This window comes from Vicugna pacos, chromosome 28 (genome assembly GCF_048564905.1).
Source record: "Vicugna pacos chromosome 28, VicPac4, whole genome shotgun sequence".
Taxonomy (NCBI): Eukaryota; Metazoa; Chordata; class Mammalia; order Artiodactyla; family Camelidae; genus Vicugna; species Vicugna pacos.
Window position 1 is genome coordinate 8,070,097 of NC_133014.1, and position 17,526 is coordinate 8,087,622.

The following is a 17,526-nucleotide window of genomic DNA, read 5'->3' on the forward strand; positions in this document are numbered from 1 at the left end:
TCCGTTACAGTTTATTAGAGGGTATTGAAAAGAAATTCATCCCTGGGAAAGTTAGGTGTATCTTGGAGTTGGTTCTTGTTTTAGCCGTCCTCACTTGAAATTAATTCAGTGGTGGCTCATTTTGAAGGCAGCATGTTTTGTCTTCCCATTCCACCGCCAGTAACAGTGTGTTCTAGTTTCCTTAATGCCTTACGCTGTTTCCCACCTGCTCCTTTTACTCAGGCTGCCCTTCCCCAGAGCCCCTCCACATCCCCCCTCTGCACTGGATCTCTCTTTTACGAAACAGTGCGGTCTTCCCAGCATTCCCTGAGCTATCCACGTGCAGCGGACTCTCCTGTCCTTTGTGGCGTTACTGTACCCGTTCACCTCAGTTGTAGAGCTGTTGAAACTTTTCTGTGCTGACTTGTTTTCATGGATCCTGTGCCTCTGGCAGAACAGAGAGGAGAATCTGCCTTTTATTTGTACCGCCAGCTTCTCCCAGGATAGGGCTTGTGTTCTGATAGGTACGGTAAATAACTGTTGTCTACCTGACCGACCGACCGACCGACCAAGCGTATGAACATGATGGTTTCTGAAGTTCGTTTCTTGTTTTATCTTGTTTTGTGTTCCTAGGAAGGGGCGACTGAGCCCGAACTTAAGAAACCAGAAGACGCTACTGGGACTGTAGAAACGGCTCCATGGGAGCTAACAGATCATACCACGCCGACCTCTTCTGCTGGAGCACACGGAGCTTATTATACACCGGGTAAGTTAGTGAACGTGGATGGCGTTCCTTGTTCCTCTGTGCCTAGAAACTAGTGTGCTCTGGGGGGTGGGGGGAGGGTATATGTAGCTCAGCAGTAGACAGAATGCAGGCTTAGCATGCAGGAGTTCCTGGGGACAGTATCCAGTTCCTCCAAGAAACGAGTGTGATGCGGGGAAGGCAGGCAGGCAGGCAGGCAGGCAGGCAGGCAGGCAGGCAGGCAGGCGCAAAGGTTTTGTTTCGCTTCAGCAGTGTCTTCACAGGAAAGCCTAACGCTCCATCCTTTTCTGTGGTTTTCAGCCCACGCGGGACCTGGCGCGGCTCCGATGTGGCCCGACAGCGCCTGGCCACCTGCGGCGGCCCAGGTAAGTGGGGTGATCATGCTCTGTTGGACCTCGTCCTGGGAAAGGTGATCTTCCCGTTTTCCCGGCAGCCGTTCCTGGCCTCGTCTCCAGACTGTGTGTCCTGTGACGGGTCTGGCGTGGCGTGGCGTGTCGCTGCCTTTTCAGACTGAAAGCTCTTGCCCAGGAGCCAGCGGGCTGCTTGTCCCGGGAGCCCGTCGCCTTGGCTGGTGCCTGCAGGAGCCATGAGGGAGTGCTTAGAAGCCGGGGCCCGCAGACTTTGACTGTGGGTTTCTCGAAGCAGCGTGAGGAGGGTGAGCCCGCGCTCCACACTGACTTCTCCCGGCTCGGCTGACTCCTTCCTGTCCTCCTGCACCTGGGGTTGCTCCTGGGTCACTGAGACGGATTTCTGTGTCGTCGTCCTTTTGACTGGTTTCCCGGCTCAGGCCAGGTGATTCTCCTGTTTGGAACGTCCATTCAGATCCTGGTAACTGAAAAAGGGGCAAAGCCCCCCCCACCCCGCCCGCCTCCAGCTCTGTACCGTGTGCTTTGTGCAACTCTGAGTCTTCCTGGGTGTGGTAAATGTCACAGCCCGTCACTGTCTTTTCTCGGGAGGCAGGTGTGTCTTGGCCGCTGCCTCCAGTTGTACTCTGGGCAGAAAAGCCTGGCTCTCGGAGATGGTGCGTTTGTAGTAGGGAATAGAGGCTGGAAGGGGAAGAGCCCGCCGTGAAAAATGGCTCCTTCCCTGCGGGGGAATTCCCATGCGCACCGGCGTGCGTACGTTGTGTTCCCCACCCTGCGCCGGGTCGGGCCTGCCCTGGAAGCTGTCAGAGCTGCTCGTTGGTCTCATGGCACACCGTGGGGTTTTGCGCACGAGCTAGTACAGTCCCTTGGGTGTCAGGTGTGGGGTTGAGACTCCCCACGTCACTCTCCCATAGCACGCAGGTGTAGGGTGCGTTCCGTAGGGACCGTAAAATCCAGACGTCCCTGAGGATAGGGATGATGGTAGCGGAGCCTGGCTCCCTTCTGAGGACAGCCTTGTCCCCTCAGGAGCCCTTGGCCAGCTCCGCCGCAGGACTCCGGGATGCCCAGCTCCCCAGGGCTCTTTGCGCCCAGGGGCAGCCCCTGCGGGGGGCGGAGGAGGGCCCTTTGTGAGGAGGGGGCAGAGAGGGCCTGGCAGGGTCCTGCAGGCAGAGCCCTGCAGGCAGAGCGGTGACCCAGGTGCGGCTCTGCTTGCTCGTGTGGAGAATGGGCTCTTCACGTCCGTCCCGTCTCCGTGTTCCTGGTCCGCGCCGGGCAAGCTTCCGTGGAGCTGGGGAAGGTGGCGGGGAGGGCCGTCCCGCCCAGAGCGGCTGGCTGTTGGGGAAGGCGCTACTTTGTCCGTGTGCTGGCAGCTGCGTGTGCAGCCTCTCGGGCAGGAGGACCCTTGGCTTCCTCCACTTGGAGACAGCGGCGGCGACGTGCGGCGTCAGTGTCGTATCCCCGTGTCCTCCTGTGCGGCCCAGGCTGCAGGCAGGCCCCAGAGGGCTGGGTGGAGCGTGTGGCGCCGTGCTGCTCTCTGGGCACCCGGTGGAGGGGAGGGTGCCCGGTGCCGACAGCTGCTGCTGCGTTGGGTTTCGGCTCCTGTCGGCGTTGGCGCTTTTGTGTGTCATCCAACCCAGCTCTCCCTTCTGTCCTGCAGGCCACCCCGTGGGCCGGAGGGCCCCAACCTTTCCCAGGACCAGTCTGCGTGGCCTGCCCCGCGTGCGGCCCGTCGTCGCCCAGCTGGGCACCTGCACCTGTTCCCCCTTGGTGCCCCGTGCCGCCTCGCCCCCCACCGCCAGCTGCTCCGCTCGGTAAGAGGAAAGCATAGTCCTCTGTTTCTTCCTTGAGTCACTGCAGAAGAAGGGCAGGTCGCTCTCCGGGGCTTCCCCGTGCACGGGCGGCCCTGACTGGGCTCACGGCCGCGTCCCTCTGGTCCCTTAGCAGACGCACTTGATGGGCCGCGTCTTCCCCGTCCTGCCCTGGGGAGGGAGGTGTCTCTTGTAGAGGGAAAGAGGGTCCTCTGACGGAGGGCAGACGTGTCGGTTCTGCACACGGGCCTTCAACAGAGACCACGTTCCGGGCTCCCTGGAGGAGAAGCCCGCCCCTGTCACTGTCGGCAGCGAGTGGAGCCCTGACCTTCCACAGCCGATGATCGGTTATGGAAGAAACACCCGAACCCGTGGCCTGTGGTCTCTTCAGTCAAGGGTCCCTGAGACCTGCTCCCACTCGGTCTGATGTGAGACTTAGTGTGATACGGGGAAGAAAGCCTCAAAGGTCTTCCGCGCTTCAGCAAAGTAACATGTTTTGTAAGGTAGTGAACGGTGAAAGAGTTTTTTTGTATTTTATTTTATCTATGCCGAGAAGCTAGTTTACTCGGGGAAGGATATAGGTTAGTGGTAAACAGAATGCTTGCTTAGCATGCCGAATTCCGTGTGCTCATTCCCGGTACCTCCACTTAAAAAAGGAAGAAAAGAAAAAACAAAAACAGGAACGAACTTCAAATGTTGGAAGTACATAGTGCGCAAACCCGACTTGGATATCCATTCTTTTTACGTGTTTTCCTCTTACTGCTTGGTTTGAAATCTATCCCAACCGTGACTTAAGCTTTTGGGTTTTTTGGGGGTTGTTTCCCCCCCCCCCCCAGAAAAATGCTCTTAACTCTTTGAAATTCTTTTCTGCCACTTTTGTTTTGACATATCCACGGACGGAGATAGACGCACGTGGTGGTTGTAATTTGCATTCGTGAATATTCTCATTAATGTACCTGTAACTACATTTTACAGGTGGTATGTCAGTGCACCACTTTGCAGAAGAAGGAGGAGGAGAGTCTTCCTCTGAGGAGGTACTGTCTCTTGTTGTTAATGTCCTTGTGTGACTGTGTAAGTATCAGGGGGTTCTGAAACATAAGCCGGGGGTTGGTGTGAGTGTGCATTTTCACGTTTGCATCTGCTGATGAGAATTTTTGACTTACATTTTTAACTTACAGTTTAGGATGTGATTCTGTGCTTAATGCCGTAGGACTGGATAGTGCACTTGTGTTAATTTTCCAGACTCACCTAGTGAAACCAGTGTCTCTGTATGTGAATTCTTTTTTTCAGGGTCTTTCCGTTACAGTTTATTAGAGGGTATTGAAAAGAAATTCATCCCTGGGAAAGTTAGGTGTATCTTGGAGTTGGTTCTTGTTTTAGCCGTCCTCACTTGAAATTAATTCAGTGGTGGCTCATTTTGAAGGCAGCATGTTTTGTCTTCCCATTCCACCGCCAGTAACAGTGTGTTCTAGTTTCCTTAATGCCTTACGCTGTTTCCCACCTGCTCCTTTTACTCAGGCTGCCCTTCCCCAGAGCCCCTCCACATCCCCCCTCTGCACTGGATCTCTCTTTTACGAAACAGTGCGGTCTTCCCAGCATTCCCTGAGCTATCCACGTGCAGCGGACTCTCCTGTCCTTTGTGGCGTTACTGTACCCGTTCACCTCAGTTGTAGAGCTGTTGAAACTTTTCTGTGCTGACTTGTTTTCATGGATCCTGTGCCTCTGGCAGAACAGAGAGGAGAATCTGCCTTTTATTTGTACCGCCAGCTTCTCCCAGGATAGGGCTTGTGTTCTGATAGGTACGGTAAATAACTGTTGTCTACCTGACCGACCGACCGACCGACCAAGCGTATGAACATGATGGTTTCTGAAGTTCGTTTCTTGTTTTATCTTGTTTTGTGTTCCTAGGAAGGGGCGACTGAGCCCGAACTTAAGAAACCGGAAGACGCTACTGGGACTGTAGAAACGGCTCCATGGGAGCTAACAGATCATACCACGCCGACCTCTTCTGCTGGAGCACACGGAGCTTATTATACACCGGGTAAGTTAGTGAACGTGGATGGCGTTCCTTGTTCCTCTGTGCCTAGAAACTAGTGTGCTCTGGGGGGTGGGGGGAGGGTATATGTAGCTCAGCAGTAGACAGAATGCAGGCTTAGCATGCAGGAGTTCCTGGGGACAGTATCCAGTTCCTCCAAGAAACGAGTGTGATGCGGGGAAGGCAGGCAGGCAGGCAGGCAGGCAGGCAGGCAGGCGCAAAGGTTTTGTTTCGCTTCAGCAGTGTCTTCACAGGAAAGCCTAACGCTCCATCCTTTTCTGTGGTTTTTTTCCAATGCAGAACCTCGTGCTGCTCTGGTGTCCCCTGGTAGCTCCCGCCCACCTGAGGCCACCATGGAGTCCCAGATAAATTGAGATGTGTTGTTTGGTGGAAGTCTTTCTCGGATATGTATTCTTTTTGTTTTCGCAGCATCCTCTTTGGCCTCGTTTGTAGGCTGTGTGTTATGTTTCGGATCTGGCATGTCGTTTTGTTTTCAAAGGCAAACTCTTGTGCAGGGTACATTGGCTTTCCTCTCAACCAGTCACCTTGAGTGTTGCTTGTAGAAGCCTTTAGCGAGTAACTGCATGAGTGCTTAGGACCTCAAGCTTTGACTGTGTGTTTCTTAGAATAGCATAAGAATTGTGGGCCCTTGCTCCATACTGACTCCTCCTGGCTCGGCTGACTCCTTTTTACCTCCTTCACTTGGGATTGCTCCTGGGTCACTGAGACCGGTTCCTGTTGTTATTCTTTGAATGGTTTCCTGGCTCAGGCTGGGGATTCTCCTTTCTAGAAAGCCCATTCAATTCCTTGTAACTGAAAACTGAGCAAAGCCACTCCTCCAGCCTTACACTGTGTGGTTTGTGCAACTTTGAGTCTTCCTGGGTGTGTAAATATCACAGCCCATCACTGTCTCTTCTGGGGAGGTAAAGGTGCCTTCCCCGCTGCCTCCATTTGTATTTTGGGCAGAAAAGCCTGACTCTCAGAGATGGTGCATTTGTAGTAGGGAATAGAGGCTGGAAGGGAAAGAGCCCGCAGTGAAAATGCCTAGTTCCCTGCAGGACCAATTTGCACCACAGTCCTGGCATCATGTCCTCCATCCCGCGCTGTGTCGGTTCTGCCCTGGAAGCTGTCAGAGTTGCTTCTCTGTCTCATAACACACCATTGGATTTTCCACATGAGCTAAAATCCCGTTGGTGTTATTTGCAGGATTGAGACTTCCCTGTTCCCTTTCCCATAGGACAAACATAGTGTGCTTTTCCTAGCAAACTTAAATCCAGATATCCCTGAGAATAAGGATGATTGTAGCAGAGCCTGACTCCCTTCTGAGGACAGCCTTGTCCCCTCAGAAGCACTTTGCCAGCTCCCCCACAGGACTCCGGGATGCCCAGCTCCTCAGAGCTCATTGCGCCCAGGGGCAGCTCCTGCGGGGCGGAGGAGGGCCCTTTGTGTGCAGGGAGTAGAAAGGGTCTGGCAGGGTCCTGCAGACAGTGCAAGTACTCAGGTGCGGCTCTGATTCTATGTGTGGAAAACCAGGCCTTCACTTCCTTTCTTTCTCTGTGTTTCTGGTTCATGCAGACCATGCTTCTGTGGAGCTGGGGAAGGTATCAGGGTGGGTTGTCCTGCACAGAGAGGCTTCCTGTTTGGGAGGTCCTACTATATCAATTTGCTGGAACCTCTGTGCATCGTCTCAGTCGTAGGACACTCGCCTTCCTCCACTTACAGACACCGGCGGTATCGTGTGGCAACAGTGTTTTATCCCCAAGGTCGAGTGTGTGGCCCTGTGCTGCTGTCTGGGCACCCGGTGGAGGGGAGGGTGCCCGGTGCTGACAGCTGCTGCATTGGGTTTCAGGTTCTGTAGGTGTTTTTCCTTTTGTCTGTCATCCAACACAGCTCTCTCTTCTGTCTGCAGGTCACAGTGAATTCCAGACGTCCCGGTGCTTGTCCAGGACCACCTGGTGTACCTTGCCCCCTGGGACACCCATCACCGATTGTCAGATGCTATTCATCACCGCCACCCCCACCTCCCTTGTGGCCTCTGTGGTCTCAGTCACCGGCACAAATTACTTCGCTCGGTAAGATGAGAGCATGTGCTTCTGCTCCCTTGTCGAGTCTTTGCAGAAGGGGAGATGGCACTCCAGGGCCTTGCGATGCCTGAGGAAATCTGACTTGGGACATTGTGACATCTGTCTAGCTTCCCAGCACACACATCTGATGGACTGTGTCATTTCCCTGTCCTGACCTGGGAAGCAGGTGTCTCTTGTATAGAACAAAAGAGACTTTTGACAGAATATCAAATGAATTTGAAGTCCCAGTTTGGCAGATGTGCCTCTTGCATGGACCATGTGATGTGCTCTGTGAGGGGTGAAGCACACCCCTAAGTTCAGGGGCTCATGGGGTTGCCTCGAGGGGTGAGGGAGGGAGCGAGTGAGGGAGAGAGACATTCACAACAGACAGCTTGTCACCATAGCAGGTGTGCCCGTGCAGGGCCTCAGAGTGCAGAAGAGGGACACGTGAGCCACCCAGGAGTGAATAGGAGGGTGTGGAGGGGAAGAAAGGAATTGAGGGGCTGCCCAGTGGGCGTTTGTTGGGTTCACTCAGATGGAGCTGGAACGTCACTCCCGGCAGGGCGGGCAGTTCAGGCGGGCCGTGTGAATGCAGCGTGAGGTCCACTCAGAGCCACGTGTGTGTGCAGGGGACTCAGTGCAGCCATGCACGTATCCCCTTCAGAACCCAGTGCCTCCAGAAAGCCTCAGTTCACAACCTCATATAAAGATGATTGTTCTCTTGGGTTTCTGAAAGTTCTGGGACTGGATGAAATCTCTGGATATCAGAGAAACTGAAATTTAGCTTGTTTTTTTCATGATATTTTGTGTGGCTGAAGCTTTCTTTTGCCCCAGTTATTTGAAAAGTGCAAGCAGGATTTAGATCAGCTGAGCAGGTGCCTTGCCCTTCAGCATGAGGCAGGTTCTTTGGGGGAGGTCAGGGGTGAACAGGAGACCCCCTGTAGGACCCCTGTCCTCACACCCCTGCTCCCTCCTGTCACCATGCCCACTGTCAGCTTGGCATCTCTACGTTTATGTCACAAGATCCGATTCCTGATTCTTTGAGTTCTTGCAGTTCATCCCCTAACACCAAGACTCAGTGGGGCCCCCACAGGGTCTCAGCGTTGTCTGTGAGCCGGGGGTAATGCTGGTCCCTGACGTCATTGTGAGGAGGGTCGGGTCAAGCACACACATTGTTTTGCAAAATGACTGGGACATATTTCTCACTCAGCATTCTCATAGTTTAAAAGAAAGTGTCTGCACACAGTATCATCAAAAGAGACCTCAGGAAGTCCATTAAATTTAAACTGAAGATGTAAGAGCTCAGGCCCAGAGCTTACCATTCTCTGCTTTAAAGATAAGGTGAAAGATCCCTTTCTTCTATTAAATCTTAGGTCCTACTAGTTAAAGAAGGAAATATAACAATGAGAATGTGCACATTTTGAGATCTGTGTCTGAGATGTGAAAGTAATTATTTTCATTCTGTATAGACACGGACATGCACACACAGACTACAGTGTCTGTCAGAGGCCATACGTACATTAGAGAAGACAAAATCGGGAAAAAATAAGGTCCTATTAAAATAACTCTTTTTGCCTTACAGCACAGTCTATTTGACACCTGAAGAGGCCTCTCAACTGTGGCAATGATGTGTTAAGAGATGTCAGAGGTGCATTAAGGCCCAAATGTTTTCCTACTCCATCCTGCTGCCCCCTCTGGTCTCTCCTGTTGTCACCCCTAATGAATCTGTCACCGTTCTCTCTGTGTCAGTGTCTGCTTCCTGGAGGATCAGTGGTCACACCCTCTTGAGGGCACGCAGTGATTCACGGGCACACAACTCACAAACCAGCAGGAACTAAGATGACAGGGCAGATGAAAGGTTACCCCTTCAGGGCAGCAGTGACCACAGGGGCCCCAGGGCTCCTCCTGGTTGTTGGGTACAGCCTGTGTCTAGATCTAGTGATGGCTGTGCTGCTTCAGTCTGTAAACACTCACTGGGCATGTGGGGCCTGTCAGTCACAGGGGTGTCTGGTCGTGAGACCAGAATGAAGTGGCCGTGTCTCATGGTGAGGAATGGATGAGGTGCAGGGGGGGCCATGGGCGTCCAGCAAGAGGCCCTGCACTGACCAGGCCCGTGCCCCCGCCCCGCGTCAGCTGCCTGGCAGCCCCGGCTCCAGGCAGACCCTGAGGGGTGCTGAGGGCGACAGTGCTCTCAGTGAGCCCCGTGAGCGCCATTCATCCTCCCACAGCCTCCTGACTCTGAGGTGGGCGGGGCGCCACCACTGCCAGGGAGAAGGTGTTGGGTATAGAAAGAGTCCACTCCACTCTGCGCCAGCTGTCCCTGGAGCCCACGGAGCCCTCCTTCCAGGTGGGGGAGGCAGCCAGCCCTGCAGCAGCTCTGGGGTCCAGGCTGGGCCACAAACAGGTCAAGGTGAGACTGTTGCGCTGCCCGGGAGGTGGGGGGAACAGCGATGCAGCAGTAAATGCCAGCAGGAGCAGCTCCGTAACCGGGCTCCTCCACTGTGAGCAGGGCTGGGGCTGGAACTTCGCTGTGAGGATGGGAGGGCTGGGAGAGATGTGGCCCTGTGGCCCTGTGGCCCTGGACAGGGCTAGACCTGAGCTCAGGGCCTGAGGGTCTGGGGGGAGAGGCAGAGAAAGACACACGCAGGGAGAGACAGCGTGTGAGTGAGAGAAGGGTGGAGGTCAAGTCCTAGAGAGGGACAGTAGGTGACAAGAGAGGGACACCGGGTAGGGGGAAGCAGAGACAAGAGGAGGCAGGAAGGAAAGAGGGAGCCAGCCCAGGGTGCGTGGTGGGGGACGATGGGCCAGGGTGACTGGGAAGGGGAGTTGGCCCATCCTTCACCAAGCCGTGTAGCTGCCACTGTCAGGGCCGCAGGGACCAGCAGCCTGCCCAGCTAGACAGGCACCATCGGCCCTCAGGATGGGGCTAAGAGCCGCGCCCAGGGCCCTCCGGCCACTTCCCAGGTAAGGAGGACCAGGAGGGCTCTCCCCAGCACCACAGCAGCACCATCTCTAGCTTCACAGAGACCCTGTGAGCAGGCGCCGTCCCATCCCCTGTTCCACAGAAGGGAAACTGAGGCTCGGCCAGCCAGCCAACTTGGCCCTGTCTGCAGGGTTATTCACTTTCCCGATGCTTCTTTCCAGGCAGGCCTATGCCCCTGTCCTAAGAAGGGGGCCTGTGACAAGCCCGAAGCCCTGGGTCCCACCCGACTGCCCTCCTGTGCTGGGTGACCTGGGCAGGTCTCTTCCCCTCCTTGATCCTCGACTGTATGACCAGCGGCCCTTCTCCCCATCTTCCTGGGTAGTGGGACCCCAGCAGGGCCATCGCTCCAGGACTCCCAGACCCCTGGGTGGGTGGGATGAGCTCTGGCTCTCGGGGGAATTCCTTTCTGGGCGGGGCGATGGCTCACGTGCGCTCACCACTTTTTATGGGGTCACATCCTGCTATTTCCGTCTGGAATGGGACTTACCTACCATGGAGCCTGAAACTTGGTTTTCCACATTTTTCTAAATTGGCCCTTGTGCAGAAAAGCGACTCCCCTGGCCGGGGTGACAAACTCAGTCCTGGTGAGGAGGCCCTTCCTACTCCCCTCACCTCGCTGCTGCTGGTCACCCCCAAACTCCAGAGCCGTGCTCACCCCCTTGGATTCCCTGCTTCCCCCTCCCCATGCCAAGCCCAGCCTCCTCCTCCTGCCCCAGAGACCCCTCCTGAGCGAAGTTGTGGGGCCCTCAGGGTCAGGACTCCAAGTCCTGTGTCACGGCAGAGAACACCCCAGCTGATTGGTGACAGGCCTGGAAGCAAGGGTGGGGCCCTGAGCCCCAAGACGGGCTGTGTGGCCTTGGTCAGGTCACAGCCTCGCAGCCCAGCATCACGGCCTCTCACACCCCTCCAGGCCCACGTGCCTGAGATGTCACTCAGTCACACACACAGGCTCCAGCCCCACTCCCCACCCCCATGCAGGCACATGGAGGGCACACATGTACACACATACAGGAACATACACACATGCATGGGGACACACACACAGGCTCATCCCCCAGCCACCAGGATGCCACTTTTTCGTTATCCTACATGTCGCTTCTGCAATAAAATAATTAAAACATGAATATTCAAATGGTAAATGCTGGAGAGGGTGTGGAAAACAGTGAACCCTTGTACACTGTTGGTGGGAATGTAGTTTGGTACAGCAATTATGGAAAATGGTATGGAGATTCCTCAAAAAACTAAAAATACACTTACTATATGATACAATAATCCCACTCCTGGGCATATATCCAAAGGGAGCCTTAATACAGATAGACACCTTCACCCCAATGTTCATAGCACTATTTACAATAGCCAAGACATGGAGACAGCTTAAATGTCCATCAACAGATGACTGGATACAGAAGCCGTGTCATATGTATACAGTGGAATACTACTCAGCCATAAAAAATATACCATTTGCAGCAACATGGATGGCCCTGGAAAACAACATTCTAAGTGAAGTAAGCCAGAAAGAAAGAAAAACACCATATGACAACACTCATGTGGAATCTAAAATTAAACAGACAGAAAACAAACTCATGGTTACCAGAGGGGAACAGGGTGGGAAGGGATACACTGGAAGTTCGAGATTTGCAGATAGTGACTGGTAAATATAAAATAGAGCAACAAGTTTATACTACACAGCACAGGGAACCATAGTATCTTGTAGTAGCTCATGGTGAGAAAGGACATGAAAATGAATATACAGGCCCAGTGTGGTCCCTCTTTTGGAAGATGATGAGCCTACTGTCCCAGGCAACCCACACGAGAGAAGCAGCCCCAGTATGCAGCAGGATATGTGGTGTTTCTGCCCTGGTTGTTCTAGATCTAAAGATCACAGTGCAACATCTTGCATCCTCTAGGGTCTTCTGAACGGCTGCCAGACAACACCCCTCCCAGAGCTCACCTTCACCCTCTCCAGTCCAGCCAAACTGACGTGCAAAGGGCCGGCTGTCAGAAGGGCAAGCTGGAACTCTTGGGCACTACCGTCCACAGGAAGAATTTCTTCTTCATCAGAGAAGCTTCAGTTCCACTCTTGAGGCCTTTCAAGTGATTGGATCAGACCCACCCAGATTATCCGGGATAATCTCTCTTATGGACAACTGGTTATAGTCTTTAATCATATCTACAAAATACCTTCATTGCAACGTCTAGATTAGTGTTTGAATAACTGGGGCCTGTAGTTTAGCCAAATTGACACAAAAAAAGACCATCAGAGGTTCCCCAGTGGCTAAAGATGTGGACCAGCTTTTCATGCACTTGTGGCCAATCATATATCTTCTTTTGTGAAGTATGCAATAAAATCTTAAACTTTAAAAAAAAATTCATTTGTCTGCTTTTTTATTATTGAGTTTTAAGAGTTACTTTAATATCCTAAATACCAGTTCTTTATTAGATAACATTTTTGCAAACATTTTCTTCTAATCTGTGGCATGTTTATGCATTTCTTTATTGGTATTGAGCAGGAATTGTAAATTTGATGAAAATCAATTTATTCATTTTTTCTTTTATGTTTATTGCTTTTGTGATCTTGATCTGACAAAGAAGTACTGGCCTACTCTCATGGTCACAAAGATTTTATCCTATGTTCTAGATGTTTTATAGTTTTATAATTTACATTTAGGTCTATGACCAGTTTCAAGTTAATTTTTATTTATGGTTTGATGTAAAGGTTGATGTTCACCTTTTGCCACATGCATATCCAATATTTCCAGTAATTTAGTGAAAGTAACTTCTATTCTCATTGAACTGCGTTGCCACCTTTGTTGAAGATCAATTGATCATATATGTGTGTGAGTCCATTTCTGGACTCTCTTTTCCATTCCAAAGATACATATGGCAATCCTTTCACCGACACCACACTCTTGTTTACTGTAGCTTTAGAGCAAGTCTTGATAACAGTAATTTAAGTCACCTAATATTGTTCTCTTTCAAGAATGCTTTGGAAATTCTAATTCTTTTGCACTTCCATATACATTTTAGAATCGGATTCTCAATTTCTATCAAAAAACCTGCTGGAATTATGCGTGGAATTACATTGAATCTATAAATTTGAGGACAATTCACATCTTAGTAACTTTGATTCTTCCAGACTATAAACATGGTATAGCTACTTATTTGGGTCTTCTTTAATTTCTCTAAGGAATGTTTTGTAGTTTACAGCATAGAGGTGGTCACTTTTTGGGTTAAATTTTTATATTATTAAGTACTTTGTGGTTTTTAACATTATTTTGAATACAATTTTTAAAACAGAGTTTTTTGAAACTTATTCTCTGATCCTTATGAGTTTTATGCCCTTTTCTTGCCTACTCCACTGACTAGGAACCTCAGTATAATATTTAATGAAGTGGTGGAAGTGAGCTCCACTGCCTTATTCTCAATTGTAAGGGAAAGCATTCATTCCTTCAACTCTAACTGTGATAGTAGCTGTAGGTTTTGTTTTGTTTTGTTTTTTGTAGATATCTGAAGGGGGTTTGAGGGTTTTGGGGACTGATCAAGAAAAGATATCATTGGGTAAGATAGTAACACACCACAACAAACTACTGGGTGGCACGTGGGTAGGGTTGAATGAGAGAGAAAGTCCCTAACAGCATGAGGACTTTCAAAGGCTTACAGTGACAGCCTCTTCTGGAAGGCAGGCAAGGGACCTGCTTGGGGACAGGAAGGCGGGAGAGAGGGCCTGTGTGTCTAGGTGACGTCACTCAGCAGCAAGGCGGGGAGTCTCCAGGTGAGAAAGCTCTGAAGGGCAGCAGCTGCTTTGGAGCCTGGTAACTAACAACCACAAGGCCCGAGCTTATCAGTGTGTAGGGACAGCTGTTGAGTGAGGTTTCATGGGTATGAAAAGCAGGCAGCGTCTAAATAACTAAAAATACGCTTGTTCGGACTATTTTAAAAATAACTTAAAGTGCGAAATTTTGATTTTGGTGCTGGGAGGCTCTTGAGCAAATGGTCTCAGCCTGCAGTGAAGAAATAAATGACCGAGGGACCATTGCACAGATGCCTTTTTCATTTACATAACATATAAATATGACTGTATTTAATTTTCTCTGTTGCTATTATCAATGAGGTTTTTCTCTATCAGTATATCTTCTAATTGATCACTATTTGTGCACACAGGAAGTCTACTGATTTCTGTGTATCAAATTTCTATCTGCCACATCATTGAATTTTTTTTTTTTGGTTAGAATGAGTGTCATTTATTCTCTCAGGTTCTTCAGGTATAATTTTTATCATGTGCAAATATAATTTTACTTCTTTTTCAATTCTATTCCTCTAATTAGTGTTTCTTATCTAATTGTGTTAGCTACAACACCTCCCCGCTTTCATAAGGCTGGCTTTTCATCTATATGGAACTGATCTGAAATTGGTAATGGACTAGGTTATTGTTTCATAGACTCCTGGAGTTAGAAAGAACTCAGAGGTCACGTCAGTGATTCTGTCACTTGACGCATGGATCTTTCTTACATCACTCAAGCCGTCACTTGGTCTCTTCTTGAACTATCTGTTCCCCTTCTTCTGGTAAGTGCTTATCACCCTGTACTCACTCCCCATAGTTCTGGGTGGTTGTCAGTCACTCCATTCTGACACTCCTGCCCCTGGCTTAAGGTCCAGGCCAATTACATAGGATGGCTATAAAATCTGGATATTTAGCTACTATTAATTTTTTTTTACAGATTGAACCTCTTTTATTACTTTTTCTGTCATATGCTAAAAGTGCAAATAATACATTTGTGAAAATGAAACACACAAATTACCTGAGGCAATGCACACAGATGCACGTGCAGTGTGGAAGGAAATGCATTCCCTCCCTTTGCTGCAGCTCAGCTCATTTGTTTCTCGGAGATCAATGCCTCCGTCCAGTGTTTTCGAAACCACTGTGACATACATTTTTATCAGGCATTTTATTTGTTTCAGGCAGGGGGTGGGGGTGGAAATCCAGTTCCTGTTGTTCCATACTGGCTGAAGTGGAAATACACTGTCATTACTGCAGTTTTTCCCAGCACACAGAAACTGGGCGTTATCATTGAACATATCACTTAATGTCATTGAACATAACATGCGTGGTAATGTAATATCGATAAACTAGCATGCATATCTGTCCTGTAGTCCAGCCTTGAATCCCCGGGGAGATGAAGAGGGACAGAACAGTCTAATGGTCTCTCTGCAGCCTGGCACACTGTCAGCACTCAGCTGCTTGCTGAATAACTGAATGAACACATGCAGGCTTACATGAATGCATGCATGTACGAATGAATCACTATGGTTGGATGAATGGCTTCTCTCCCACCCTACCAGTTCTCCACTGTGCAGACCAAACCCAGATAACTGCTCCAGGGCCTTCCAGAGTTCTGGGGGACAGTGTGCTTCCCCACACACTATCTCCTGCCTTGTTCTAGCTCCTTCTCTTACTCCTCAGTTCCTGCCTCCCTGCATTAATACTTTTACTCTGATGCTGAGCTGATGTCTCTTTTTCTTTCATATTTTTGGAAGTGGATTCCTCCTTTAAGCTCTTTGCCATAACCTTGGTGACCCCCCCGCTTTTGGGAATGTAAGCATCACTTTTAATTAGGTTGTGAATTTGAGGGTATCACAATGCTGCCTTACCTTTTCTATTTGCAAAAAGCAACTAAGATTTTCCTTATTAATAATCTGTACCCTATTCTTATCTAGCCCCAGGGCTATTACTGACAAGAAGAAGAGAATTGGGGAAATTTTTTTCACTTTTGAAATTAATGAAGCTAATTTTACCAAAAATCATTGAACAGAAGTGAATAATTTTGTATGCCATTGTTAAAATGTGTTCAAAGACAACAGTAACAAACAGCCCGATAGTTTTGGAATGTTCCCAGTGTAAGAGCTTTTATTCTGCTTCCACGCTCAATTAGAGGGACCTACAACAGACTAGAGACAAAAATAATTAGGGACGGCTCAATAAAAATTTCCAGAAAACAGTAAGATAGGTAACGTTCAGCCTTGCAGCTCTCAGAAAAGTTACTAGGACTTAATTTCAGTCCTAACATTAAATGATAAAATTCCTAATTCAGATGAGATACTCAATTTAAAATTAGATGGCAGGCTTGGATTGGAACTACATCATTTCAAGATTAGAACTACAGATTTCAAAAAATTTAAAAATCCCATGACAGTAATCTGTCAGCTCAAACTTCCAGGGTGGCGTGGGGAGTTTACCGGAAGACTGAGTACAGTTCCGTGAGGACAGGGAGAAGAACGGGATAAAGAATGGTCCGGAAAAGCCAGAACCACTAAGCTCAAACAGGCAGGGGGTCCGGGTGGAGGGCGGCACGGAAGTCTGCCTGTGCTGCAACCGGGGCGGGGAGGGCGGGGGGAGGGCGGCCTTACCTCAGCAGAGGGGCTAGTCCCACAGTGTCCGGTGGCTGAGGCAGCCCTGGAGGGACACTGGCTCTCTCCTACATGGTTGCCACCAGCTGCTTTAAGCTTTCCCAGCGATGCTCCTCAGCCCTTTGCTGCTTTACAAGGGCAGGGTGGGACTGCTCCAGGTGGAGGCGTGGCAGCGATGGTGTAGCTGGTTGACTCCTAGACCCCAGGGCCGAGGACCTTCTCTGGGAAGTGGATGTTAGCGTTACTTAAGGGTGTTAGAGTTTTTGCCGTGGTGTGGCCTAAGCTGGCCCGGAACCTGGGCAGTGACCGCGTGTGCACTACCCCCGGGAGAGGTCTCAGGGTGCTCCGGAGACAAACGATGTCGTCCCCCTCCCGCCTTGGGCTTGACGTGTCTCTTGGGGCAGGACTCTCGGGACCTGTTGCCACGGGAAGAGTCGTCCGAGTCCGAGGATGCCATCTCCTGGAGAGGCAGCCTCTTGGCAGCTTTCTTTTTCTTCCTTCTAGGGTTCTGTTTTAGTGCTTGTGAATCCCCAGTGTCAGCTTCTTGGATTGGCCATACTGGTAAAGTAGAGTTTCTCATGTCCATGTCTTCCCTAGAGAGAGAGAGAAAGAGAGAGATCAGGGTTGCCCTGGTCTTGACAGCTGCTCTGTCTACAGAGATGTCCAAGCCAAGAGGTAACAAGTGTGGGTGAGGATGTGGAGAAAAGGGAACCCTCGTGCACAGTTGGTGGGAAGGTAAACTGGTGCAAACACTACAGAAATCAGTATGTAGGGTCCTTAAAAAATGAAAAATAGAACTACCATCTGATGCAGCAACTCCACTTCTGGGTCAAAAGCCAAAGTAAATGAAATCAGTATGTTGAAGAGATATCTGCCCTCCCCCGTTCACTGCAACATTATTTACGATAGCCGAGATATGGTAACTAAATGTCCATTGGTGGGTGAATGAATAAAGAAAATGTGATATGTATGAAATATTATTTTGCCATAAAAAAGAAGGAAATTTGCCATTTGTGACAACATGGATGGACCCTGAGGGCCTTATGCTGGTTGAAATATGTCAGAAAAAGACAGATGCTGTAAGATCTCACTCATATGTGAAACCTAAAAAAAGCCAAACTCATA

At 50.1% G+C, this 17,526-nt stretch overlaps 2 protein-coding genes across 2 annotated transcripts in view; one reads left to right on the plus strand and one right to left on the minus strand.

Annotated features, from left to right (window-relative positions):
• LOC107035216 (uncharacterized) overlaps window positions 1-12,245 on the plus strand; it is an 84,925-nt gene extending 72,680 nt beyond the window's left edge. The window contains exons 65-72 of the mRNA XM_072951369.1: window positions 613-745; window positions 1,043-1,107; window positions 2,765-2,918; window positions 3,891-3,949; window positions 4,824-4,956; window positions 6,860-7,022; window positions 9,242-9,423; window positions 11,904-12,245. Of these exons, the coding sequence (XP_072807470.1) occupies window positions 613-745; window positions 1,043-1,107; window positions 2,765-2,918; window positions 3,891-3,949; window positions 4,824-4,956; window positions 6,860-7,022; window positions 9,242-9,423; window positions 11,904-12,094 (1,080 nt within the window). The 3' untranslated portion in view covers window positions 12,095-12,245. The remainder of the gene's footprint in view (window positions 1-612; window positions 746-1,042; window positions 1,108-2,764; window positions 2,919-3,890; window positions 3,950-4,823; window positions 4,957-6,859; window positions 7,023-9,241; window positions 9,424-11,903) is intronic.
• Window positions 12,246-15,870: 3,625 nt separating this feature from the next.
• Window positions 15,871-17,526, minus strand: part of LOC140689982 (von Willebrand factor A domain-containing protein 3B-like) — a 72,223-nt gene continuing 70,567 nt past the window's right edge. The window contains 3 exon segments of the mRNA XM_072951356.1: window positions 15,871-15,942; window positions 16,402-16,753; window positions 16,755-16,994. Coding sequence (XP_072807457.1) covers window positions 16,597-16,753; window positions 16,755-16,994 — 397 coding nt within the window. The 3' untranslated portion in view covers window positions 15,871-15,942; window positions 16,402-16,596.